The following is a 27381-nucleotide window of genomic DNA, read 5'->3' as shown; positions in this document are numbered from 1 at the left end:
TGGTTCAGATAAGGATTGAAAAAAGATTAAGGAAAAAAAATGAAAGAGCAGTAAACTCCCTCTCTATTCCTTGTTCTTCAAGTACACTTCTAAAAGAAAATCAAATCAGAGTTTTATTTATCCTCTTGTGGCTTTGAAATTTGAATTTTCAGGAGCAATAGTGTGTTTAGATATTTTTGCAAGAGAAAACAGGCAGAGAAAGACTTGTTCAGTGGCAAGAATTTTTTTAATGTTAATAATTGCTCTGTCTCTAAATGGGTTAGGAGGTAAAATTAAACATGTAAATACAAAGCTCTTTGAACAAGAAGCGTATGGGCAGAGGTGGGTTTAGGGGATTTGCTTGCTTTTTTTATGAGAATGATCTCCAAAGCTGAAGTTACAATGATTAGTATTCAGGGTTGTACTAGTAGGTAAAAGGTTGGTCTAGTCCTGCTGGTTTAACTGTTGTGTAGTTTCTCAGGCTTTGTCTATATTGAGAAGATGAAATAGGAATGGGGAAGCAATAAACGTGCAAACTAAAAAAGTAATACAAAGCAGCAAATGTTGTAAGAATTACAAGATAATGTGGTTTTGTATGTTTTTGGAAGGTGGGTTAGGCCATAGACCTCTTATCTCTGTCCTGGGGATGAAGAAAGAGGGACCATTGCTTCCCTTTGTATTGAGTTTCACAGAATAGGCTGAGTTAGAAGGGACCCACAAGGATCATTGAGCCGAACTCCTAGCCATGCACAGGACTTGTCCATCTTCAGACCTCATTGTCACTTTATTATTTTTTTTTTTTGGGATCATATTGTTGTAGACTGAAGAATTTCCTTCTAACTAGAGAAGATCTGGTGACTGTTAATGGGAAGTATAAGGTCCTTCAGTTGTCCAAGAGACAGGCTTTTTCTTGGCTGGCTGCATTCATAGCAGGGGATGCAAAAACCGAGATCTAATGATGTTGGTGTCACTGCCCATAGCAGGGTAATGCATTCCAGGGATAACAGATTTGCCTGCAGGGTGCGTTAAAAGTGGATTAGTGTAAGCACTGGTTTTCATAATACTCCATGCTCTCAGCTTTTTTTAAGTACCGAATTCACCACGGACTTAAATAATTAGAACACAAAGAAATTACAATGTTCTTCCTCCTTTTTCTTGTGCTATTTCCTTGTATCTTTTCCTCCCTTTCTTTTCCTCCCTCATTTTTGAAACAAACAGGGAAATTAAGTGCCAGAACTCCCTTAGTGCAACATTGCAGTTGAGAATGAAATTGTCAGGATGGCTGCTTATAGTTCCCACAACCATCATAACTAGGCTAAATTGCATAAAACCTAGAATATAGCAATATGGAATATTTCTTATGACACATTATGTATGCTGTGGGAACCATCACTTTGAAAATCTTGACTTCTGCATTTTTAAAATATCTTCTGAAATTTGACATTAATGCTTCCTTTTTTTTTCCTTTTGCATGGAAGTTTTTTTCTGTGCCCACTGGTGATAAAAATCAGGTCATGAATGCCATCCCGATATCCCTGTGAAAAATGCATAGCAACCAGTCCTTCTTCTTTATTTAATGAAAACTGTTAAAAGGAGAAATGAATTACATCATGCAGTGAAATGAGAAGGCTAAACAGTGAGCTCCATTACAGCCACATTGCAATGTGGCTTTTTTTAAGTGATTAAATGATCTTGGATAAATGTTTTAGAAAAACAGGTTGAAATACTACTTCCTTGGCTTACAGACAGCTAAAGGGATACTCAAATTGCATTTGTATTCTGCTGACTCGTGTCATGCCATTTTGCAATCTAGCAAGCCCTTGGTTTTTGTACTGCCATACAAGTAACAGTTCCTGTGCCAAGGCTGCGCCATGTAGACAGCAGCAATGTTACTAAAGCCCTGACCTGAGTAGAAATGAACTCTCAATGACTGCTGAAGCTAACCTCTGCAAGCTGCTGTGGCAGCACAGCAAGCCTTGCTCTGTTCACTAGTGCTGGGACACCTGAGCTGTGGTCATCTCCTTTTAGTCTGCTTTCCGTGTCATCCTTCCTTTAATCTGTTTGATTTGATTCTAATGTTTGAATGTTTTAGCTTTCAGACAGTGAAGGCTTCATATGTAGCTTCCAGGACCAGAAAGACTGATCTGATGCTGGCCATGTGAGAGTCTGATTATTTCTGTTTAGTTCAAGAAGATAGATTCATTTTCAGTGTCAACATTACTGTTTTTCTAAAGGTGTTCCACCATCCTCTTCCTCTTAGGACTCCCATTTAAATCAAGAGGAATTTGTACAGAGCACCAGGATCATTTAGAATTGACAGCTGGGTATTGCATTTACAGTGATTTTGTTTAACTTGCTATAATTGGAGTTCAAGTGCAGAAATTCTGTTTTGTTTTATCCTATTACGATAAAAAACTGGAATTTTTGTAAGGGTCTGTGATATTTTGGTGTTCAGCTGTCCTTGGAGGTTTATGAATGTTTAACTGTCCTTATATTTGTTATTCTTTATTCTGTATTCTGATTAACAGAATCATGATAGGTGTTTTATGTTTTTACTCAAGATTGGGCTTTCTCCCTAAACATCCTTACCACATTTTTGTCTCATTTTGGTGGATTTGCTTCCTGTATTATGGTAGCCCCAAGCAGCAGCTGTCAAAATGTGGAGGATTTTGGATAAACACAGTTTAAAAAGTATTTCCCTCATCAAACAGGATGCAATCTATTTAATTTGTTAATTCTAGTTAAAATGGCAAATTAAACTTTAAAAGCACAGTGCTATCTGAAATGCTTTATAAACAGTTACAGGTTTATATGGCTTCACAGGTGTTATCTTTGCAGCTGCTGACAGTCTTGAATTGGTGTTGGAAGGTGTACTGTGTGAGAAGCTCTGACAGCCACAGCTTCAGGACTTCTTGTTTATAGGTCAAGGTGGGGTTTACTGTCAGTAAACCCAACTATTTTTATGGTCCTGTATTAGCATGGAGGTACTAACTTGTACATCTGTTTTCCATGAGCTGGCTGTCTAACTCAGAAGCTCTTTTAGGAGAACAAAGATTCAGAAGAGGGTTAGAAAGAAGAGAGAAATAATTGCTGTTCATTGGGGGTTTATCCATTTCATTTTTCTCTGATGCAAGAAGTATCCCTTAAATGTAATAATGAGATCACAGGCTTGAGGTTGGTTCAGGTCTCCGTGCATGCAGGAGCTTCTGAGGATCAGGGCTTTTGTGGCCCAGTTCTCTAATTTGAATCCAACCTAATTTTTTGGGTGCTGTTGAGCCTTTAACATATTGGACTGCATGGTGCAGTTGTAGGAGTTGCTGATGGGCCTGTGCTTGGTCCCTCCTAAATAATGGATATTTTCTGAAGATGTAACTTTGCTATTTAGAAGACAGCCTGTAGTGTGCCCACAACTTCTCAGACTGGAGACAGCTATGGATCTAATCAAAAGGAAATTCCAGAACTGAACTTAGTGCTAGATACTTTAAGGTGTGCAACAGTTTTATTAATTTTCTTTTCTGTTGGATTTCTAGGGAAGCAAATGAAACTTGTCAAATTATTATGTGTTTATGGTACATGTGTTTAAAAGCCAATGGTCATCTGTAAGAGCAGTGAAAAATCACCTGTGCAGCCTAGAAGCCTAGGCAATAGCAAAAGGATAAAAACTTCAGCCCAGTTAATTCTGATCAGCATACAGAAAATCAGCTGAAAGTTGAAGTATGAGGTTTTAAGGAGAATGTTGCTCAAAAATACTGCTATTTTAATTGAATTATTTTGGAAAATAGTTCAGCTATTTAAAATAGTTTAGCTAGCAGCTGAAGTTAATATCAAATATATTTTGTTGTAAAATTAGTTTTTCAGATCCTCTCAAGTTTTTTTACAATATGGTTATAACTTACACTGTCAAGTGATTACTCATTTAGTAAAAAAAAGATATTTCTTATGGTAATAAATGTTTTGATATTTTAGGCTGGGATTTTTTTATTTCTGTAATGGAGTGAAAATTTTCACTCAGTCGTGTGGATTTTTTTTAAAGTCATGCATTATTGATAGTCCAGTGATCCTCTAGCAGAGTTGCTAGTGTGTGATTATTTACACTTGCTTCTGATGGTATCTGCTAAAATTTGGAGTATTGGTGAGCTTACTTAAAGTCAGCACCTATACATAATAAGCCCCTGGGTGTTTTAACCCCATTTTGAAACAGAGCATATTTACTAAGGATTTCGGGCAGAGGGGGAAGGAGAAGGTGTGTTTGATCTTCTATTTAGTTATTTATTTATTGAAAGTAATACTTATAAACAGGATTTCATTATTGTGTGATTTTGAGATATTGTAGCATTTACCAAACTTACTGTAGCAAACTTACTGTTTTTGGAATAGTATATTTGCTTTATTTTTCTGTATGAAACTGCAGTTCTCTTTCCCTCCTCTCAGTGTCTCAAATTGTACAGCAGATAAGGGGTTTTTATCAGTATTTGATCAGGAGATTTGTTTTGCTGTGAAGTGTGTCATAAATTAGGCAAAGCTACAGTAGATTACTTATATTGTCTTTTGCATAAAGTTCTCAGGCACATAAGTTTTAATATCAGAGGAAAAAGTCATAAATCCTTGCCATTGCACTTTGGCATGTTACAATAAAGGATGCAAAGCATAAGGTCTTCTTTTTATTTGCTTTCGGAAGGGTGATTTGCAAGAAGGATCAGAGATCTGACAAGAACTGGGATTACAGTGACAGAAGTGGTTATTGACTTGCCCTTTCTCATAGTTGTGTCATGTTTCATCAGCCTTTGAAAATCTTGAAAGTATCGAAATAAATCCTGAGGCTCAAATGGCATTGCGTTACATGTGAAGAACTAATTAACCAAACAGACTTTGTGCTCTACACAACAGGATGGTTTCAGTTCTTGGAAGGGCAAGGTCAGCCTAGACTCTAAATATGGGTACATAGGTGAAAAAAAACCTTAATTCACAGGTGAATTTTATAAAATGCTTAGAGGGAGAAAAAAGGAAGTAACTGGATTATGCTGAATTCCACCAAAATACACATAAGCAGCCAATACGAAATTTTAGCTAAATAATTTAAGGCAACTGAAGGTTCTAGGTACTCATTAAATTCTGAAATCTTAGATACACCTTCTTGAATTATTGTAGATGGGGTTTTTTTCCCCAAAAAACTTTAAAATGAAAGTCTCATTTAACAATCTTATTTAAGGGCCAGACTGGAAATACATCTTTACTTGACAGAATTTTTAGCATAGCGCTGTCTCTAATATATATTATAATAAATTCCTACCACATACATTTTTCTTCTTCAAATTTCATGCAATATATTCTCCTCTGTGATTTTGGTGTTGTGCTTGATAATGATGTTTTTGTTTTCCCTGTTACTGAGCGCAGCAATGAAAAAAATGTGATGATATGGCCATTCTGCAGTGGAAATCAAATCTATTGCAGGCTGTAGAGCTTTGGTCCCACACCTCTCTCCTGTAATTTAAATCTCAGTATTTTTAGATCATTGATGTAGTTAGTGGTTTCTAGTGCCAAGTAAGACAGATTGTTTCACTGCAGGTAAACACAATTTTTGATATTATAGGAGTTTTTTTTAAATCATATTTGAACTTCTGGAGGCTTCAATCTGTATAACGAGATTTAAAGTACTGGAAAAGCTTACTGTTTTTCTATTTGTTTTTTGAATATCCTTTTGGATTAAATATATATATTTTTCCTAGTTTAAATTTAATAGAACATATTCCTTGGAGACATTGGCTTAAATATTTGATTTCTTCTGGGTATTCATTGCTCTTTTATTAGTTCATGTGTCATGAAGCTTTCTGGCTGGGTGTATGTGGGGTGACCAATTACGCTTTTTACAAAACTGCTTATCTCTCTCATAAATATATCATCATTTCTTTCCTGAAAAACACAATCAGACATTGAAACGCTTTCTCTGCCTTTTCTTTTGTTCATGATATCACAGGGAGCCTGGAATTACCCACTGGAAAAGGCAAACATAATGTTGAAACCACAGGGTTTCTGGCAAGATCTTTTCAGAAGCCAGAGCTGCAGATCTGTGAACTGGCATTGCCTGTTCTGTGAACCTGAGCTTCTGCCTTTTTCCTCTTGACTATTGTAACTGTTTCTGAAGAGGATTTCTTCCTCTTGCTGGCCATGGGGCTGACATTGAAAATACCTGACTTTTCTGGTGTTTCGTAGTTGAATATCTTCCTTTGTTTCTTCAGCAGATGATTGCAGTGTGTAACACATTGTCTTGATGCTGCCAAGGAAGAAATGTGGTCTATGACAATGCATTTTTTACGATGGGTTTTAATCTCTTTTTCACATGACAAGGGAAATGACAAAAGGTTTAAAGCTTGATTTGTTTTTTATTTCTACAAGTGAGCATAAGTTGAGGTTCTTTGGCACTCCAGTGCTTGGAGCATTATGCAAAAATGTCTAATGCTTTCATTGGCTTTTGTAACATGCAGTTAATCATTAGGCCTTTTGACTTCTAATTTATACTTATAATTGGCATTTTTCTTAATTTCCTTTTGAAACCATGGCAACAGAGTATTGAATACAATCCACAGCATACTTAAGGCTTCTTTTTGTAATGTATTGTATTTATTACTTAACTGTGTTGCCTGAGACCAGGCGAAATTGTGACCAACAAAATGGGATTAATGTGTTTTCATAAAGTACAAATAGCCTATATTCAAATATAAATATAGATAGATTAAATACATTAAAATATATTTTCATATAGCTATTTATATCTGTTTATGGCTAATATATCTGTTTATAGTTTCTCTGTAGTATTAGGGCAAAAAGATAATGCCTCTTCTCTAATTTTCCTGTTCTTCAGAATAAGAAGAACCAATAATGAGAAATATTCCAATAACGAGAAAAAAGGCATGTGTATCTTACGTTAAAAAAGAGCCATTCTTTACAGAGTCAGAGTTAAAAACAGGCCATCTCCAGACTTGATTGAAAACTGTGAAAATCTTGTCCATACATCTTGCAAGATTTTAGACAGAAGAGCAGTTTATAGCAGAATGAGTGTACTTGATAATGTCTATGTAAACTGTTCTCAGTTGATGTTGCTCTCCTAAGTCTATGTAATGCACAAAAGAAGTCATCAAAAAAGCATTTGTATTCCAATATATTTTCTGATAAACACAATCAAAGAAATTTCAGGACTGTTCCATTGTTGATAAAGAGAAACTAATAAAATTATAAATTAAAAAGTATAAAACAATCTGGTACTGGGAACTCTCAAAGGATCTATCTAGCCTTTGTGGGTTTTGATAGAGGAGACTTGGCTGAAATATGAGCTTAGAAAACTTACTCAGCACTCAAACAAGCTTGATATGAGTTGTCTTTGAATTTGGAAAGTACAATTGCACTTTCTGAGCAGCAGAGCACATGAGGCGTTGTGTCACAGTGTATGGTGGTGCTTTTTTGATTTTGTTTTTTAATCTTTATTGCTTTTGGTTTTGTTGGGGTTCTTTTCTGGAGTGAAGAATTTTACTTCAGCTGCAGGCTGGTTTTGTTTCAGCAAATGGCCTTAGGAAAGCAGGATTAGCTGCTATGTTTAATTCTGGTAATCAAAAGAGACTTTTGGAGGAAAATAAAGTAATTTTTTCTGTCCATTCTTATATGAAAGCTTTTAGCTGTTTTGCAGTCAGTGTTTGTCTGCCAAGGCAATTCTAGTTGTTAAGCTCAGGTCTGTTTCATCAGTGTAATGCTGCTTTGCTCTCAGCAATTATTTTCTTTCAGGATTTCTCAATTAAGCTAGTGCTAGTGAAAATGCACCTAATTTGTCAAGAAATGGCAGGATGAAATATAGGGGCTATTATATAAATAGGGAAAGAAAGAGATCAGGACAAGCTCATGTGAAACTCTGTGATACTTGGTCAGTTCCTGATGTATTTTCATCAGTTTATGCTTCCATCCCCTGGTGATGTTGGAAGATGTGTAAAGCAATTGCTCATAAGTTATGGGCCATCTATTTACTGGTATTTTAAAATGCTGTGCTAGTAGTGTACAAAATTGTTTTGTTTAGATGTTGTTTGATGTTGTGAGCTTCCTCCCTTCCTGCCTGGGACTCAAGTGCTTTGTGTTTGGTTATTAGTGAATGATGAATGATGGCTTCGCTGGCTGCTCATTTATTACCTGCAGTGTACTTAGACTGAATTCTTCAAAGGCATCTGTGCTCCAAATGCAGATGCACAGTGCATAGGTTTTCTAGTAAAATCCTTATGCTTTTGACTTAAGCTTGAGGAGGAAATGAGTAAAGAAATAAGTTAAGTTGATCTTTTAGTTCTGTGTGTAAAGCCAAGTGGACATAATCTGCAGCCACCTGATTGAAATGGCAAAGAGAAGGCATTGAAGGAAGAAAGAGTAGGGATGGCTTGACTTCGAGAAATGTTTCAAGAACTTCTGCATTAAACTCAACTATATGCGTATATTCTATAAAAATTAAAATCAGTGTAAACTGTATGTTCCACCAGATTTCATTATACATAGAAGTGTATCATGACATTGCACCAGCAGCTTTAAATATCTCACTGAGCTGGTGCTGGGTATCTGTAGCCTCATCAATTCAGTTCACCATGGCTGCCACACTCTGGCTCTGAACAGTAGCTCTGATTTGCCCTCAGCACTGCTGAGACTCCTCTATGGGGAGCCCAGGTTCATTTACTGTGCTATTGATCAGGGTTTCATATTGAAATGATAGTATTCCTTCTGGGATGTCCTTGTGTTATTTATTGTCCCTAAACTGGCTTTAGATTTTGTGGAAATGGAGCTCCTCTGGTGCATTCACGACTACATGTTGATGGGTGGAGGAACATGTGTCCAGAGTGTAGTTTTGGTGACAAGTGAGGAAATGATGAAGCAGATTGTTGATTGACAAAAAAAAAAAAAAATGCAGACTAGAGGTGGATAGTAATGGAAACAATGTAGACCTGTTTAGCTGGCAACTAAAAGGAATGGGCTTCTTTAAACCTAACAACAAATGATGAGGTGATATGCAGTTAATTCCCACAGGAAGACAAAACTATTGTGAAATCAAGAAAGCTAATTAAACTGGAGGGCAATTACTGGCACAGTAAGAAAAATGTAAAAAAAGCATTTGATGTGAATGATGGGGTAATGGAGATTATGTCCTGGCAAAGCAGTGAGATTCTTGAACATCCTTACAGCAAAATTACTAAAGCATCCTCCCTGGACATCCTCTAGTCATAAAATAAAGCTATTGGTCTCTAAAGAGGACTTTGTGATATAATTATCTTCAGTAGCTGAGAAATAGACCTGATTATCTGGGAAGATGAGCTTTGGTCCCTCTTTCCATTTGAATTGTGTATTTGCCCACACTGGCTATTGTTTCCATTGCAGGGTTTAAGGAAAATGACTTTTGTGTATTTCAAGGAGATGTGCGTGCATTGAGGATGGCTAGGAACCTCTCTCTCTTTGGACTCATGAGTCTTGTGCTGTTTTCCACCACCTAACAGGGAGACCAGTTAATTTAATGACTTTGATTTTAGGGAAATTCATCAGGTTTTCTAAGGGAATGAGAGAAAATTTGGCGTATGTGTTTGAAATGCATGAGGTGGTGTTGAAGGCTGCTCTAAAGCAAACAGCTCATTCCAGGAGCACTGATTTGTACATCTCATTAGCTTGTTAAAAGTTTGGGTGTTACTCAGTTCCTACAAAAGTTGTGTGATTGACATTTATTAGCCAGATCACTCAGCCTCATATCTTTTCATGCTGATCCTGGAAGACTTCAAATGATCATTGTGACAGATAAAAGAGCATTTTTTTTTCCAAGCCTTATCTTAAGTATTAAAACAAAGCAGACTCTCCCTATAGGCCATCTATATTTATTTTTCTGGGTAAAGCTTCCAGCTTTGCAGAAATATAACAAGCTGGAGGGAACATCATTATTACTTGTCTGAAGATGATGACATTGACATGAGGTCGTCTGACAGGGGATTAAAGTGGAAAAATATCGGTGGCAATCTGTTAGTAACAAGAGGATCTCTTTGAAAAAAGGAATCAGGTGTAAACCACAGAAAGTTGATTTGCTTCTGGGATTTTTCTTTGGTTGTTAAACTGTTTTCGAGAATCCTTGCTGTTATTTGTAAATACTGGGTTTCACATACAGATTGGGATGGTGTCAGTGCCATTCCAGGATAGATGTTTCAACGGAGAGGCTGCTCCATATTTACTTGTTGCCTCTTTTAAGAGACAGCTGTTTTTTGTATAGGATTTGAAATCTAGTTCAGTGTGTTTCAGTCTGCCCTGTTTTCATCAAATTTGGCTGCCACTGCTACTGATGGTTGATTTCTGGCCTGTTTAAGCTGGGTCAGGGGCCTCTGCACTGTTGCTTGTATGCAGATGCTCATGTTTTTTAACTCATGGGAAAAAATAGCATCTGCTGACAGTATCTGGTAAAGTGCCATCAGTAAATGAGTCTAAATAACCTTTTATTTGCAAAGGTCTGTGACATGTAGGAGCAGAAAATGTAGGCAATCACACTATTTAATTTTTTAGTGATGATGCAGAGGGGACAATGTGAGGAGGAGGAGGAGGTGGGAAATAAAAAACTACATCAAAGATTTCAATTACATATTTTTGCACTGTTTTTTTAAGGTTTAATCTTCATTCTTTTAACAATCAATGAACTTGTAGGATTCCATGCATTTCACAGCTTTAAGCTTGGTGGTTTTTTTCCATGCTAAAGCATTTTGTTATAAGAACTGATTTGGATTATTATCCTGCTGTGCTAATACACTGGCTTCCAAGTGCATTTGTGTATTTCTTTAGGAAATGTGGGAAGACATTGAAGAGGAGCACATAGTCTAATGATGTAAAGACTAGGTCTAGGACGAGTCCTAAAGACTGGGAGATGGACAACTGAGTAGTAGTGTGTTCAATCTAAAGCTGCAGGATTTATTTTTCTTGCCTTTTTTGTGTTTGGTGGTGGTGGTGTTTGGGGTTTTCATTGTTTGTTTGTTTTTGTTGTTGTTTTGGGTTTTTTAAACAATACATTTTATATCATGAATGTTTTCTTTGAAGACACCAAAGAGTTGAAGCTTTTATTTTCATTATGAAACCTGAGATTTTCTTTGATTTTCTTAATGGTAGAAACAAGAATATTTAAGTAAATGTCAAGTAACAGGAAGTTTATGGTTAAAGACATGAGAATCTGGCAAAATTGAGGGTTGTGTCTACTGATAATCTCAAGATAATGCTGGAGTCCATTTCCAGTGGCTTCCAGTAGTCTGATGAGTGATTTAGCAATTATGAGTCAAACCTCTTTTGATACGTATGGGTGAGGTTTATATTGTGTGGTGGAAAGCCCAGCTGACTACTCTGCTTCCAGCTCATGGAGTCATACCTGCAAACCATTCTTGAGAATGGAGAATCGTGATGGGATGAGAAGGATCCTGGCTTATAGATCAGGCCAGTGTCAGCAAGTTTTCAGTAGCAGGATCTATTCCGTCTTTGGAATGACTTTAACCTCTATGCTTGGAAGATTTGTTTGAAGAACAGCCCTTGGATTTCACTCTGTCAGAGTTCTGTCCTGCCTGCTGCTTGCCTGCTCATGGTTAAGAGTATGCTCTTGGGCCTTAAAGCCTGCTCATCTCCTCTCTGAGAGAGGACATGTGTGATACTGGGAGCATAAAGATCTTGAAATGCCTGCTTCGCCACGTGCACCTATGTGGCCATCAGAACACCTCATACATAACAGAGAAGGGGCTTGCTCCCCTGTAGTGGCCTCTGAGGGTTTTTTTCAGATGTCTCTCTTGAGTTTCAGTTGGTGGTGAGCTCTCAGGTGCTCATTGCACAGGGCTTTCTAACATCTTTGCTTGCTTTTCTGTTCTGGTTTTTTGACAGATCTTCTGGGTATAGTTTTTAAACTCTTGCATTAAATTAATTGTATTCCTTCCCACAGACTTTTCTTGGAATTTGCGTGGTATGTGTTGTATGAATGTATATGACCATCCACGCCTTCTTCCATCCCTTTCTCTTCAAGCTCTGACTGTAGTTGTTCAAGCTTAGTAGTACCTTCAGCTTCTAAAATGAAAATCCTGTAAAAAGGAAAAGAATTTCAGAAAAGAAACCTCAGCATTCCCATCCCACAGCGTATGCTGAGCAGCTGGTGCTTATAAATTCTATACAAACAGATTATATTAACACTTTCCATTAAAGTGGACCTACAAGTGGCTTGGTGGGTCCCTGTTTTTTCTGTTGTATTGCTGTGTGCAATACTCAAGTTGCTTCAGGGAATTAGGGGCTGAAATTTTGCCACAAGCTCCAGCAGACTGCTAAGATCCCGACACCTGATGAAATTTTGCTCCCTTGCATATCAAGAAGGTGGTTTTTGCCTAGCAACACGCTTTGTGGTTTCTACCTGAGGATCAAAAACAGAAGTGCATTTGTTCAGCCTTTTGCGTCACTTTGGTACTGAAGGTTTTGACAGTCAAATCATCCCTGACATTTCTGTTGATGCGCAAGAAAGAGAATAATCCAGTGTGTTTTTCCATAGCAATGCTGTCATTGCAGCACTGACAATAGTAAAAAGTACATTCATCACTGAATAACGAGATATCCTGGAAACATACGAGAAACAGAGACACACTTCCAACAAAAATGTCTCACTTTTAATGGCTATTTTCTGACTGATCCTGTTTTGCTATTTATACTCTCTCTGAAATATTTTATGGAAACCTGAGTCCCTCTGAAAACCCACCCAAACAACCAGAAGTGTATTTTACGTATTGTAGTATGTAAATGATTAGTCATCACTTCTAGTTTGCTTAATAAAGGAGGAGGAAATCTATAAAAAGGGAAGGTGAAGAGCTGGAATTGATTGCTATGTGTCTCGCTTCTTCTTGCCTTCTTTTTATTTCCCAGAAGGTAATTATGAAGGATTTCTTTAAAAAACCATCCTAACAAGCACTATTGTTCTGGGTTTGAGGATGGTAGCTGTACATTGTAAGATTATTTTCCACTTGCTTGTGTTTTCTTGGGGAAGTGTATGGACAGCTTTTTTTGTTTTAAGATTCTATGGCCTTCTTGTACATTGTCAGTGAAAAATGATGTCTTCAGAAATCTTAAGTGTAGCAATATGGGGAATGCATCTTATAATGAAATTTGCCTTGGGTAAAGCATGATAAGATGATGTTGAGCATCTGTGCACAAGACCAAGTCTTGGCAGATCTCTTCACTTGTTACATATGATACCCTTTGGTTGATTGGTTTGTTGTCTGGTTTTTGTTTTGCTCTGTTTGTTTGTCTTTTGAATAGTTAATTCTCAACAAATGGTCACACTGGAGAGTTCTGAAATAAATTTTGTGTGTGTCCTGATTTTGGTACAGATATCTGTGTCTCTCTTGGTTTTGGAGGGTTTTGATTATAGCAGTCTATTTCCTGGATGGCTCTTTTCCAGGTGAAACCTTCATGCACTGTACTTGGGATTTTTGGTTTGTAAATTATTTTGGTTGATTCCCTCTCCTAACCCCTCCCCCATCTCTCTTTTGGAGGTGTGGGAGAAGCAGTCACTGGAAGATGGGTATGAGGAAAGGATTTTGAGTCAGTGGTTTATTCACTCTTTGCTTGCTGAGTATTGGCTCCTTGAGATACTTTTGCATGTGCTTGAGTACTCGGGCATAGCTTTCCATGCTGTTCTTCCACTCCCATTGTGAGCCTGTGTTTCTAATGAGCTAGAATTTCCAAAAATATCCTGCAAGAAATGCCAAAAACCTAGTGGGAATACTTATTTTCTGTTACTCTCTACAAATTATTAAATGGTTTAAGGAAAAGAAATAGTTGTGTTTATAAATTTGCAGGATGGCAGTGATAGTTTACAAAAGTGCCTGCTGCTCTCCTCTGTGTGCCAGAGCTCCCAGAGAGAGCAGGACTGGAATATAGTGAAAGGCTAAACTCCACTTCTGGTGCAGCAAATTCAGCTCTTTTCACATGGCAAGTTCCAGTGTGTTGACACGTGCTGCGTGGCAATTGCAGCCGTGCACAATGTAAAATGTGCTGCAGAAACTAGGAGTCTGATAAAATCAAAAAACAGAAAATCATCTCCCATTATTCTTGCTTGGCTTCCTCCCCCCTCCCCAGTAGAATGATATATGCTTTCTGTTTGCTATTTTGTGTGTCTGCACTGACTTCTTCAACCATGACTCACGTGCAATTCTTGAGAAGAGCTGCCTGTTGTATCAAGACAGTTCAGCACGTGGCCATGGCCTGTAAATCAGTCCGACTCATCCGACAATGCTCGTTTTTCTGTGAAATCAGCTATTCAGCTGGCAGACCCAATCCTGATGAACAGTGAAAGTTGCATTGCTGAGGCAACTCTTTCTTTAGGTTTATTTCTCAATCCATAACTTGGAAATCTCATTTTTTCTCCTAACAAAATGCTTCAGGAGAATTTTTTTGGTGGATGTTGTTCAGGGAATAGGATTTCTTCCTTCTTCTCCTCTTCTTCCTCCCATTCTGGCTAATTTCAATTTTTATTCAGCTTATTAAATGAACATCTCGATTCACTATCCTGATAAAGCAGGTCACTTTCTAAAAGCACCCACTTAGCTATTTTTTCAATAGTGTTTGACTGTTGAAGTTTTAATTGGAGCAGAAGCCATAGTTAAAAAGCAGGCAAATCTTTTCTCCTCATTCCCTCATTGATTTCTGTTGAAGCAAACAGATGAGCTTATATATAAATATGTATATATGCTTTTTTTTTAATGAAAAGTGCTGGAATTCGCTAAAAAAGGTTAGAATTGAAATGAGTAATCTTCAGTGCATAATGCAATTGTTAATTTTAGCTTCTTGCGTAGGAGCTGTTATGACTTGAACAGCCGGCTCTAGCCTTCATTAGAGAAGAAGCAGGCAGTTTTGAGACAGGTGGAGCTGGATCAAGCTGTGAAAGTGACTTGCTGGAAACTGGTCATTAGTGTTAGAAATCTGGTCCTATCCATTGCACCCCTCCCTTGTGCCGTGATCACTGCCGGTGTTACTTATTTTTCGTCTTTTCCAGGTTGGCTATGGTGCGTCAAGCTCTCCGAAGGACCAGCATGGAGATTGGCACTCTGAACTGTTAATGGGGACATGGGACTCAAGTTGCCGTTGATCATTTGTGTGGACTTAACCAGCAAAGACCAACAGAAGACGCTAGAAAGGCAGTTGGAATTATAGCAGTTTTTCAGGTAAAGGGCTTCTTTGGTGCAGCTGATCTCAGTGTAATTGTTCTTGTGAGCACTGTGTAAAGCATGTAGATGAGCTGCAGGTTAATCTGCCCATGAGGAGCTTGTGCATGCATGTGCATTTCTTGATGAAGATCCTTATCAAATTAAGGGTTATTTAACAGACCAGTTAAAGGTCTTGCCACTCATGTTTTGAATTTTCGTCAAAGCAGTTCAAGTTTCAGTTGTAACTGCAGAATAGCCAAAATCATCGGCCTTCTTGGGGAGAGCGGTGGGCGAAAGGAGAATCACAAATTAGATCACAGAAAGGCAAGTCAAGCTTCAGGTTAGTTTCATATTCCATTTAGTTTGTTCATGAACCTTATAGCTTGATTTCTTGTGAGGTTCACTGTCCTCCAACTGGAAGATTATACAGGGAATTGTATTTGCTTACAATGTGAAAACAAAAGCAAAAAGTGGGAGAAGAAAGTGCTTATAACTCAGTATGCTTTAGATTTTTTCACTTAAAACATAGCTTAAAAGAAATAAAGGTAAGTTATACTGGTTCTGTTGAATGTTTAATTTCAGACTTTAAAAAGAAAGATGGCAAAGTGTGATTTTGCTTCATAGCTGCTGTTTCACTGTTGAGAAATGGCAATGTGTTGCAAAAGACCCTTCCTGAAATAACTTCTCATTTCAAATACAGTTGTTTTTCTTGAAGATGCTTCTTAAGTGAAGTGGATGGGGAAAGAAAAGTTAAATTATTCATGAGTCTTCTTTGACAATTGATCAGTGGGGGAGTCTTCAGGAGGGAGCTGTGGGCAGAGAAAGAGAGAGCAAATAATAAGCTTTAACTCTGAAAAGCCTTTAAAGCTTCTTTACAACAACCTCATTGTAAGCTGAGAGTAAATACAGTTCAGTTGAGATTTCTTCATTAGAAGTACCTGCCAAGGGCTTTCTGTACAATTTTCCTAGTCCTGAAGAGTGATAAAGGTTTTGGGAAGAGGCTTAAGGTTTTAATAATGGAGCCGTTGGTTTGATCCCTGAAATGTTGACCCTGAGAGCTTCATTGCCAAATTTGAGTTCATACTGATCTTGATTACCTCTTACCTCTTAAAAAGAAAAGAAAGAGAACTATGTATTTATAGTGGTAGTGAGCACCATGGCTTATGCTATGCATAAAACCCATGGCTGAATACTAAAAACAGTGTTGTTGCTCATGCTTGGTTTTTATTTCTGTTTGCTTGGCTATTATTTTTATTAAAAGAAAATTTAAAAAAAATAAGAGGAGGGGAACATCGAGATGTCAGAGACCTAGAAGGGGTCCTTTTTGCCTGGTACCATTGAGCTTTGTGGTAGAGAATCCTTCACACTGTCCCTGCCTGAACCTTGGCAGTCCTGGGGCTGGGCTGGGGAGTCACAGCACATTACCTTAAATCTGCTCTCCACAAATACTGTTCAGATCTGCTTGGTTAACCTGACACAATTCTGCTGTTAACCAATATTGATGATTCAGTACATCTCTTCAGCTGGGACATACATAGTTTTCCACTTCTGAACTGCACATTTTGGTTTGTTTATCAAAGGAACTAAAATTAGGAATTAAAAGAAAAAAAAATTCACCCCCAGTGTTTTGTTTTGTGTGTGTTTGTGTCGTGGTATCTTGACCTTTCAGGTCACCAAATCTTGTTATTTTAATTTCTGTCTGGAAGAATGTCTGAGCAAGGTAAATTGAACCAGGAGACAGCAGAAGAAGCTGCAAAAGAGCAGGAGACTGCCATCTCTGAAGCCAACCCGGACAACTGTGTTCTTAATAAATCTGAAAGCTCAGAAGTAGAGGAGGAGAAGCTCAGTGATTCCAAGACAGAGCTGCAGGTAAGACAGGAATAGTGAATGGGAGTGTTAAATATAAATCTGTTACCATTGCTTTTCCATTTCTGTGAGTTCTTTCATTGCCTGCACTTCCCCTATTTTTCTCATGTTTTTGAGACTGTTTCTATTTTTCCCTTTTAAAATTTATTTATTTATTTATTTATTTAGGTTTCTTTTATTTCTCTATAAAATAAATGCTGTTATTTGTTATACTTTTCAAGCTCTTTAGGCTGCTGTCCATTTTATTACTTTTACTGAGAAGTTAATTTCTAGACATCTGTTTTAAAGCTTGGTGAGACATTTGACTGTTTTCCCTCTTTGGGGATTTAGAAAACTACCTTGATCTCATGAATTTACAGGTAATGCTAATGAATAATTGCTTAATGTGTGGTTTGGTTTGTAGGTGTTACTGCCAACAAAAAGTTGTTATGCAAAGCCTAAGAAGGTAATTTGATAAGAAGACTTTATCGGATGAGGGGTTTTTAATCCTTTTTGCTCAATCGAATAAAAAAAAAAAAAAAGAGGGAGACTACAATTTAAGAGGAATTTGGAGAGGGGGAGCATTTACTTAAGTATACCTTTTCTTACATTTTTATTTTATGCAAAATTACAGAACACTGTGTAGTGGATTTCTTTGTTTATACCTGTTTGTAAAATGAATGAAAATGGGCAGAGATGATTCTTGGTTTTCCCTACTTTCCAAACTGGGTTTGGGGAAGTTGCTTTTGCAGTCAGCAACTGATTTAAAACATCAGATAGAAGTGATGTAGTCTGTTTATTGGTAATGCTTTCATCATGCCCACTGTCCACTGAAGTGATAACTGCTTCTCTTTTTTTGCTATACCCAGAAACGAGGGGCAAATCAGAAAAAGAGATCCAAGGTAAGGGTCCATCTCTGTTTGGAATTGCATGCCACAGTAGGATGAAGAATTTCAGTTAAATGTCTGTCTACAATCAAAATTGCTTTCTTTTGTCACTTGTCTGGTTGAGTTTTTTGTTAGTGTTGCAGGTTTTTTCTTGCCCCCTACCATATAGTTCTTTTACACAAAGGCAAAGAACTGCCTCCAGATATAACGTGTCAGACTTCCCTTTATCCATCATAATTTTATGCTGCTGGGCTTGCTGTGTCCTTGTGTTAGACAGCATGTGTGCTTCTGTGCACCACTGGAAAAGGAAAATGTTCACTCCTTTTGCTTTAGTAATTAATGTTTCTTTGGAATTTTATTTTAATGGCATAATCTTGACATAAAGAAACAGAGATTGACTAGCTCCCTAAGTGGGGAGTGGGTGGGGGCAGTTGTGGAAAGGAGCTTCTAGAAACAAATAAAACCCTAAAGCTTCTTTTAATTTTTCAAGTTCAGGTCTGTCATACGCTCATATTTTGTTGATGATGACAAATGACAAAAGGAACCCTTGAGTTGATGTTAAATTACTTTCAGTATTGGAGTAAGTGTTCTTTGCTGTTACAATTTTTGGTGGAAGTGAGTGAACTGTAGCTGAAATGATAAAAGCAAAAAGAAACCCATAACCTTTCCTGTGTCTTGCTGCTTAGAATTCTTTTTAATTCAAGGTTTATCCAGGCAAATGCATTTTTTTTGACTGGGTAGGTAATAGTTATCTGGGATATTTGGGAACAGCTGATGTGGCAACTTATGTGACTTGGGGTCAGTAGTAGTGTTTTCTGTTTTGTTCTCTCTCTCTCTCTTATTCAGTCAGGAGCTAAAGGAAAACTTGTGCGGAGTCTTGCTGTGTGTGAAGAGTCATCCCCCCGCCCAGGAGCAGAAACTCTTCATGACAACCAGGTACACTTGCAGTCCTTGCTGTTAGCTGCATGGTTGACCTCTGTCTCCAGTTGCATGATCGTGGTACTTAATCGGGCATTTAACAATGTCTTTCTTGGGGGAAAAATTACATCTGACCATGAACATGTTTTTATGGTTCTTACTGGTTTAGCGTGAACTTTTAATTTGAAATACCAGTTTTATACTATATCACAGGGTGTTGTTTGCTTTTTTTTCCAGACCCCCTGAAAATTTCAGCAAATGGAAAAGAATTCAAAAGAATTCAGATTTTAAAATTTTAAAAAATAGTAACAATCAAAAAGAATAATATGTTCTTTTCTCTAAGGCTATCTCTTTCGAGGCTGCACCAAATACATTTATGAAATGTACCAAATACAGTTATGAATATGCTCTGATTTGTGGTTCCTCTAAGACTTCAGTTCATATCAGTGTCCCCCTTCACATAAAATTCAAAGATCCTTCATTCTCTAAAATACCTTAGTAGAGACAAGGATGCCTCCTACTGAGTGGCATTCGTTTTTTAAACTCTTGGTGTAAATTAAACTATATCAAAAAGCGTGTATTTGAGTTTATCTGTACTGGTGGTGTTGCATTCCCAGCAGCTGGTAGAGTTCTGTCCTCTGCACTCCTCACCTCAGACAATAACACTGGTGGCAGTCTTTGCAGACTAACTTCAAAAAGTACTCCAAAAAGCAAAAGTTAAGCCTCAGTTACTCCTCTTTGCTTGCCTTGTAAGAGCAAGGCTTAAGAAAACCCAGCTAACTAAAACCCAAAATATGATGAACACTGCCTATAATTTATGAGATGTTTATGTGCAACTGAAATCAGCCATCGAGAGAGCTTCAGTAAGTGGCTTCTTGTGAGCTTAGCACAAAAATAAAAGATGACATTTAAGTGTACTTTCTCACTGCTTCCTCTATTGACTTGAAATGAAACAAATCTGTCTCTCCTCTTCACTCGTAAGTAAGGAGAGGTTTTTCTATTTTTTTAATTTTGTTGAAAGACCAAAAACCAAATTGTTTAGCAGCAGGACATTTGCATGTTCTACTGCTCTACAATGATGCTTATGCAGTAGATGGGCAGGTTATTTATCAGTTGTTCTGTTGTAGGTAGATGCTTTTTGCTTGACTTGCATTACTCAAAATGCGTGGCTTTTGTTCTAATTTTGTTTGTATTTTCTATTGTTTAATGGAGAAGGAGAAGGAGAACAGTATAAAGAGATTGTATTAAGCATTGCTGGTAGTTTACAATGTACTGCACAGGACCTGTACTAAACTACAGAGAGACTGGCAGGTGCTGAGGCAAAATCCCTATCCTTACACCAGGCAGAGGTGGGGTTCCTGTTTCACACAGCCTTTGGTCTTACCTGACTGACCAGCCTCAGCAAAGATTTCTTGAGAGGTGAAATGTCTCCCTTGACCCCACTGTGTTTTCTAAGGAAGCAATTGGCTTGGTGTTAATAATTTGATAGGAATTGCCCTTTTGCTATTGCTGATCTTTTACTAATGAATGTGGCTCAACTTTGCCATGGAAAGCTGGACCTGCAGGCTCCTCCCTGGGCTGACTGAAGGATGCAGGAAGTTTTGTGCCAACCAAATTGTTTTGCTTTCACTTTAGAGGAGAAGTAGCTTATTTTTGGTTTGGAATTTTTTAAAATTAATTTTTATTTTATCTTAATGGTTTATAAACCACTGGGAATTAATTATCAGAGAATGTACGGTACCTTGCCAGAACTACTGAGTATGGATTGTACTGCAGACTTGATGTTTGTACTTATATTTGAATACTTGCCTTCATTTTCCTGTATAAGGAAAAAACTTGTTTACCTGTATTACTTGATCTTGAGTGCTTATCCAATGGTTCACTATGTCCTTACTTAAAAGAAATGTTGCCTTTAATGTTATACTATAGACCAAGAAGTGTATTACTGCAATTTGGAAATCTATTTTGTTGTTTACTATACTTGTATCAATGTATTTATTAACATTGTATTTTATTATTGAGAAAAATCAATAAAAATCTAAGAAAATACACAGTAGCTTGCTTTCACGACTCTACAGCCCTTTTGTGTGTTTTTTCTAGTGCAAACACGTCAGTATTACGTTACAAGTAAAACAGTATTTACTGTATGTTCATATATGTGCTTTTCTGTAAAGTCTGTCATTTTCATCAGTGCATTTTTAAGAACCACTCTGAAGTTTAGGATTAATATCCTGGGAACAACGTGGCCAGTTACATTTTTCTCCTGTTGAAAAGCTAGCACCACAGTCACTCTGCTCTGGGCAGGGCAGGGAATGAAGTTATCCTTTGGGGTCATTTGGAAATAGTTGATCCAAAGTTTCTTTGAATGAGAAATCAGACTGCCATTTGAAGTGAAGGAAAGCAGGCACAGCATTAGTTCTCTGAGCACAACTGAACACTTCAGAAAACATTTCTCAATATATCCTTATCTCAAATGACCAGGAATTCCCACCCTTTGCCTCTGTAGGCTCAGATTTTGTGTAAGACTGTCAGCCATAACTAACAGAAGTAGGGATGAAGAGTGGTAGGTCAGGTTAAATTTTGGGTCCAGGTCTTTACAATGCTTTGTTGCTCTTTTACAATGCTTTTCATCTCAAGTCTTTTGTGCCACATTCAAATTTCACAAAAAGTCAATAATGATTAAGCTGACAAGTTAACCAATTTTTGTCTTACTGTGGCATGTTTATGCTGATGCCTTGTTTTGTTAGGATCTTGTGTTACATGTCGTGTGATGGCTGATTTGTAGTTCTTTAAAGAATTCAGAAACCTAAAATTTGTAGTAATTACTGGAAACATCTTTTGAATTCACAATGGTTGCTTAAAAGCACTCCCCTTACTTTAAAGTTTTCTATTGATCTTTTGGTGTGCTAGTATTCTTAGAAAAATAGTGAGGGAAGGGAATTCACTAGCATTCTAGAAACTCTGAAAGTCTTGAGTATTGGTGAATTAGGTTTTCATTGATATGATGTCAAAAAATTATCAAGCATGCATGATTCTCTTCTATTAAAGAAAACTGCTTTAGCAGAGACTTTTATGAGAGCTTTCTTCAAATTTGCTTTTTTACACTATTTAAGCATATAGTTTTCTAGGGTTTCTTTTTTTTTTTTCTTTAAAAGAATAAAACAAAGAAGTATGCTTCCTTCAATTTTATCCAACCAGAATAGGATTTCTTGAAATATATAAACTATGCCATGGTAACTTAACAAAACCCAAATTGTTTTCTTTTTAAAACAAAGCCAGTGTAAAGTAATGTTGTGAGCAGGCAAAACAAGTTTTTTAAAGAAATTAGAAAATGCAAACCAGCTTGAATTCTCAAGCTGCTTAAAAATTAACTTTTTAAAGCTGAAGCATGTTTCAAAGGGGCTCATAGTCTCCAAAGTACTGAATTTGTGATGCCTTAGAGAAGTTCACTTATAAAATGTCCCTGAAAAATCATAGGACATATTTCCCCCCTTTTGCAAAAGACACATTTGTCTTTAAATACGAATTACCTGATAAGCTAGCAAGCCCTCTTGTACACAATATAGTATAGAATTTGCTGGCACTCCTCTACTATTAGAGCCAAAAAACTCCATCTACCTGATGGAGTGCACACTTATGTGTGCAAAACAATTCATATCAACCTGCAGACTTTCTAGTGAAACTAAAGAAGTTTTATTTTTCAGATATTTTTCCACTGATTATCACTGAACATATGTAGTATTAAATGATATAATTAGGAAAGGCCATATGAAATGTATTTCATTATTCTGTAAAGTTGTAACGGGAGAACTACTGAAGTGTAGAATAACATAGTCCCCGTTAATAAAGGTAGCCTGAATTTTATAATATTCAAAATATCAGAGAAGAAATACCTACTTACCCCTAGAATTTGGCCTCTAAGATATCATCATTCACCTGGCTAAAAAATGCTGTGTTTCAAATAGGAAAGAAATGTATCTGGCTTCAACTTTTCTAGCTACACATAGTTTAATGCTGGTATCTGCAGGTTGGAAGCCATGGAAAGCATACTGAATCTTGCCCATAATTTATCTATCTTTTTTCCCCAACAGGAATCAATCCAACTACAACTTTCAAGTTTTCCTAGCTTGCAAGAAGAAGATAAATCTAGTAAAGATGACTCCGAGAAAGAAAAAGAGAAGGATAAAAATAAAGATAAAAACAGTGAAAAAAGCAAGATCAGAATGTTATCAAAAGGTGAACTTAAAAATATTTGAACTATTATAATTGCCATTGCAGAAAGGATTGTACATTTTTGCAAGGATGTGTTTCTTTATTTGTTTATATGTACACAGTAAAAGTGTTTTTATACACTGAGAAAATTCAGAACCTAAAATGTATGTGTAAGAATGTTTTTCATACAAACATCAGGCTTTAAAGTGAAGAAACCTTCCAAACTGAGGTCTTTTATTAGATTTTATTTGTTTTCTAATGTAAAATCGATCTTTTGAATGCTTAACCATGTTGGTATAAACACATAAATATATATTTATATGTTTGATTGCATAATAAGTGTATATAGTGCATAAGACATTAATACTCTTTTATCTAGATTAATGATAATATATTGGCATATAACTTGTGCAGTGTAGGCAGTAGAGGGTAATCCTCTTCATTATTGTTTCTTTCTCATGGAGAATTTATTTTAAATGCTGTAAGGAAATTCATCCATGACATTTAACCTGCATTGCTATCTTCTATTATCACCTACCAAGATTTCTTCAGGAAAGATGTTTCAGCTAAATTTGGCATTGCTTTTGAAAATCCTATTATTAATCCATGGTATAAAGCTGCATTGTAATCTCCCAAAAATAATCATTGCCTACCTGGGTGTGGATCTGCAGCTGGTGTGAATTGTCATTTGGCTTCAATGGAGTTTTCACAGTTCACACCAACTTGAGGATCTGTGTGTACATTTAAATCAGGACGTAATGCTGAAAAATTAATTCTGGCTACTGTCACGCATCCCTATTACCTGCCTACTCCCAGGTGTCATTGGATTTCAGGCTTTTAATGCAAATAGAGTTCCCACTGGCATGATTCCTCATTTGCTGAGTGTACAGCATTTAAGTGACGCAAAGAGACATTGATGAATAAAAGTTTTCTTTTCTCATTTTAAAATGCTTTTTTAGTGGTTTAAAGGAAGAACTTGGCAGGGTCTTGAATGGCATTGAAGGTTTTCTGTGTTCTTAAATGACCAACAGTCTCTGTCAACATTTAGTTTTGATGCTGTGTTTTCATTGGAGTTGTACAGAGGAACACTGAATATCCACCTGCTGCTTCAGAATGTATATCTTTCTTGGCTGAACTCCAAATGACTCTTTTCTTTCAGAACATATTTCAGGTTGTTGCTGGAAAATGGATTTTGATTTATAGCATAGTTAATCGGAACTGTTGAAATGAAATAAATGAGTGGAGGCTGTTTGTTTTTATTTTTCAGATTGCAGTCAAGAGTATACAGACTCAACAGGCATAGATTTGCATGAGTTTCTCATTAACACATTAAAGAATAACCCCAGGTAGGTATTTCCTGCGTTAGAGCTGACATTCCTGAAATTTTAGTTGGCAGTCTTTGGCTTCTCATAACTGTACATTGTGTTTTATTTGTTCTGGAGATGGTTATGAGGGAAAATGTAAAGGAGGTAGGCTGTTTACTGAGAAAAATGGTATAAAAAGTCATCAAGCCATCCAGTCACCTGTTGCTTAATTTCACTTTCAGTAACATCTGGTCTTTGTCCTTACCTTTTTTATACAGCTCTATGTGGTGATTGCAATAATATATTATAACTATTACAGTTGGAGATTTGTATATGAGTGTAAAGTAGCTTTATTCTAGCAGTGCTGCACACAATTAAAATCCTGTGCTCAGTGCCAAATTCTGCTCTCAGTATTCCCATAGTTTTCATTTGGAGCTACAAGCCCATCTCATCATCAAATTTGCCTCTAAACATCCAAGGAAAGATCTCTAGAATTTTTATACATTGTGATTTTCAATGTTCATTTCAGCTGGACGCATTAAATAGGTACCATGTAATTCTGCAATTATTCCCGGGAGAAATGGGAATAACTGGGTACCTAACAGCTTGCATAACCCCTTGTACAGATGATGGAAGGTCCTTCAGTTGCTTTATCTGTGCAAAATGAGAAAGTTCAAAAGAACTAAAGAATGATGGGACTCTGTCCAGCATAGAAATGTGTGGAAATATGCTGGGGAAGCTTTTGAATGTTTTTGACAAGAGAGGGGAGGGAAGAGGAACATTTGAGACCTTCCAGTGAAAACCAGAGCATTTTGCCTGAGAAATACTGCGGCATTGCCTCCTGGGAACCATAGCTCAAAGGTGGTGTTCTTCTTTGTGCTCTCTAACTAGATTAGATGTGTCCAGCTTTTTTGCAGCAAATCAATGCCTTGTGGAATGCCGGTATGTCTCAGGAAAAATGTTTAAAATTTCTGTGGGTAGCAGCTCTTCTTGTGAAAGATCTAGCTTAGATGGAAATCTCATTTTCCATCAAAAAAGGTTGAAAAAAGACCAAAGCTATCCATGGCAGTGAGAATCTTTCTGAGCAACGCATTGATTGCAGCCTGTTGTGGCTGAAAGCGCTCTCAAACCATAGTTGAGCTCATTGAAGAGTGAAATCTGTATGTCAGTGAAGGAGCAGGAAAGCAGGCTTTAGTCTTTTGCAGATGATCCAGGGTAAAAAAAAAAACAAAAAAACCATGTTTGATTTTTAATCAAGATGACTGACAACGCTTGCAAAATAGCCTTACGAACACTGTTATATGAATATTTTCCTCTAAAATGTCTACTCATAGTAGATGGTGCAAATCCTTGCGTTTCTTTTTGACAGGGACAGAATGATCCTCTTGAAAATGGAACAGGAAATTATTGATTTTATTAGTGACAACAAGTAAGTTGAGTTCCACACTTGCTTTATTAAGTCACGTGCGTGTGTTGCAGCGTGGGTTGTGCGAGGGATACGCTCATATGGACTACAGTGCTCCTGAGGGCTGTTACTGGCACACTGCAAGAGCAGGCTTCTGTTTCCTGCCACGTGGTGGAACTGCTTAAAATAAAGTAGATGTAAATGAAAACCTTTTGCTTTTCATTGTGTTGTAATTGCACTGGCTCTGCTCATTTAGATCCAAAAATGTAATTAAAGCTTTTAGTGTAGCGGATAATCAAATAGGTTATCTCATGGCTTTTCCTTTGTGCTATGTTATTCTAATGCATTGGAAAATAAAACTGAGCTTTGGTGGAGGGATTCTTGCTACTATGTGGTCTTTATAATAAAATATTCTTGCAGCTTTAAAATTAGAGAGTCAGAATAGCAGCAGAAGAAAAAATTACGCTGACGGGAAATAACCATTTTGTCAGTAATAGAGGAAAAAAAGAGTGTTTGCCAAACTAGATCTTTCCAGAATTGCCCTGCATCTGACCTTTGGGAGAAAGGCAGAAAGCTGTTGCCAGTGTCTCAGCAAATCTGTAGAATTGGTTGTGCAGGGAGCGTGAGTGCATGTGGGGTATTGGGGATGAGTTCTTCCCAGCACTCAGAATACTGACTAGGCACCGTGAAGCGTGAGCTTTGTTTGTCCCAGTGTTGCACATGGAAATGTACTTGTTAGAAATTCTAAAATTAATTCCTTCTTTTTTTTTCTTTCAGCCTTTCTGTAGCAAACATTTATATGTAAATGCATAACGGAGAAGTTTTCAGTGAGATTTCTGTCCACTGAATTGTCAAATGTATGGCTGTTTTCATTTATGTATGGCTTAGAGGGAAATTTAATTATCAATGCTATTAATTTCCTTTGTTTTTAGTAATCACTATAAAAAGTTCCCTCAGATGTCATCGTATCAGAGGATGCTAGTGCACAGAGTGGCAGCTTATTTTGGAATGGATCACAATGTGGATCAGACTGGAAAATCTGTAATTATCAACAAGACCAGCAATACAAGAATGTAAGTAACAGCGCTGTTGTGTTTTTCCTTATTGCCTTTCTGAAGACAGGAGCTGGTTTGTACCATGACTGCGTGGTGTAATTTTTATATATATATAAAAAATTTTGTTTGTTTTTGTGGCAGCAGTGAGTGCTGTTTATTGTTTTCTAGGTTGGGAAGGGAGGACAGGGTTCTCATGGTGAAGTTATCTAAGGCTGTAAAGATACATGAGGAGAAATCAACCTAACTGGTTTCTTGCCAGAAAGCACAGTATCTTGGAATGTTACTTTTTCTGATTCTTTAGTGCCACCACTTTGCTACAGAAGTGAGCTCTTTGCTTTGCAAGTCACCTGATACCATACAGCTACATCCCAAATCGCCCAAACGTGTTTGGAAGATTGCCTCTTTCCTTGTTCTAGCTCTGCCTGCTTCAAGGGTCATTTTCTGCCCAGCCTGATTATTTAGTATTTGGTTTCCCTCCACCAGCTGCCACTGTTCATTCCCTTTGCTTCTCCTCTATCTTGTTTCCACTTTATTTTCCCCTTCAAACCTCACTGTTTGACAACAGTGTTTCTGTGA

The 27381-nt window shown here is 37.2% G+C and overlaps 1 protein-coding gene across 33 annotated transcripts in view; it reads left to right on the top strand.

The window, feature by feature from the left end:
- The window catches only part of ARPP21 (cAMP regulated phosphoprotein 21), a 288923-nt gene that overhangs the window by 171120 nt on the left and 90422 nt on the right, over window positions 1-27381 (top strand). For 18 of the 33 annotated variants that reach the window (XM_038127607.1, XM_038127609.1, XM_038127608.1 and 15 more), the window contains 9 exons: window positions 15029-15197; window positions 16849-17048; window positions 17449-17490; window positions 17894-17926; window positions 18758-18847; window positions 22921-23065; window positions 24309-24387; window positions 25715-25774; window positions 26683-26823. In XM_038127607.1, coding sequence (XP_037983535.1) covers window positions 16887-17048; window positions 17449-17490; window positions 17894-17926; window positions 18758-18847; window positions 22921-23065; window positions 24309-24387; window positions 25715-25774; window positions 26683-26823 — 752 coding nt within the window. In that variant the 5' untranslated portion in view covers window positions 15029-15197; window positions 16849-16886. Of the gene's footprint in view, window positions 1-11079; window positions 14947-15028; window positions 15198-16848; window positions 17049-17448; window positions 17491-17893; window positions 17927-18757; window positions 18848-22920; window positions 23066-24308; window positions 24388-25714; window positions 25775-26682; window positions 26824-27381 lie in introns of those variants that run through there. The other 15 variants (XM_038127638.1, XM_038127629.1, XM_038127622.1 and 12 more) reach the window with 6 other exon arrangements.

The sequence above is a fragment of the Motacilla alba genome, chromosome 2 (assembly GCF_015832195.1).
Source record: "Motacilla alba alba isolate MOTALB_02 chromosome 2, Motacilla_alba_V1.0_pri, whole genome shotgun sequence".
Classification (NCBI taxonomy): domain Eukaryota; kingdom Metazoa; phylum Chordata; class Aves; order Passeriformes; family Motacillidae; genus Motacilla; species Motacilla alba.
This window is presented reverse-complemented; position numbering and strand designations above follow the sequence as displayed.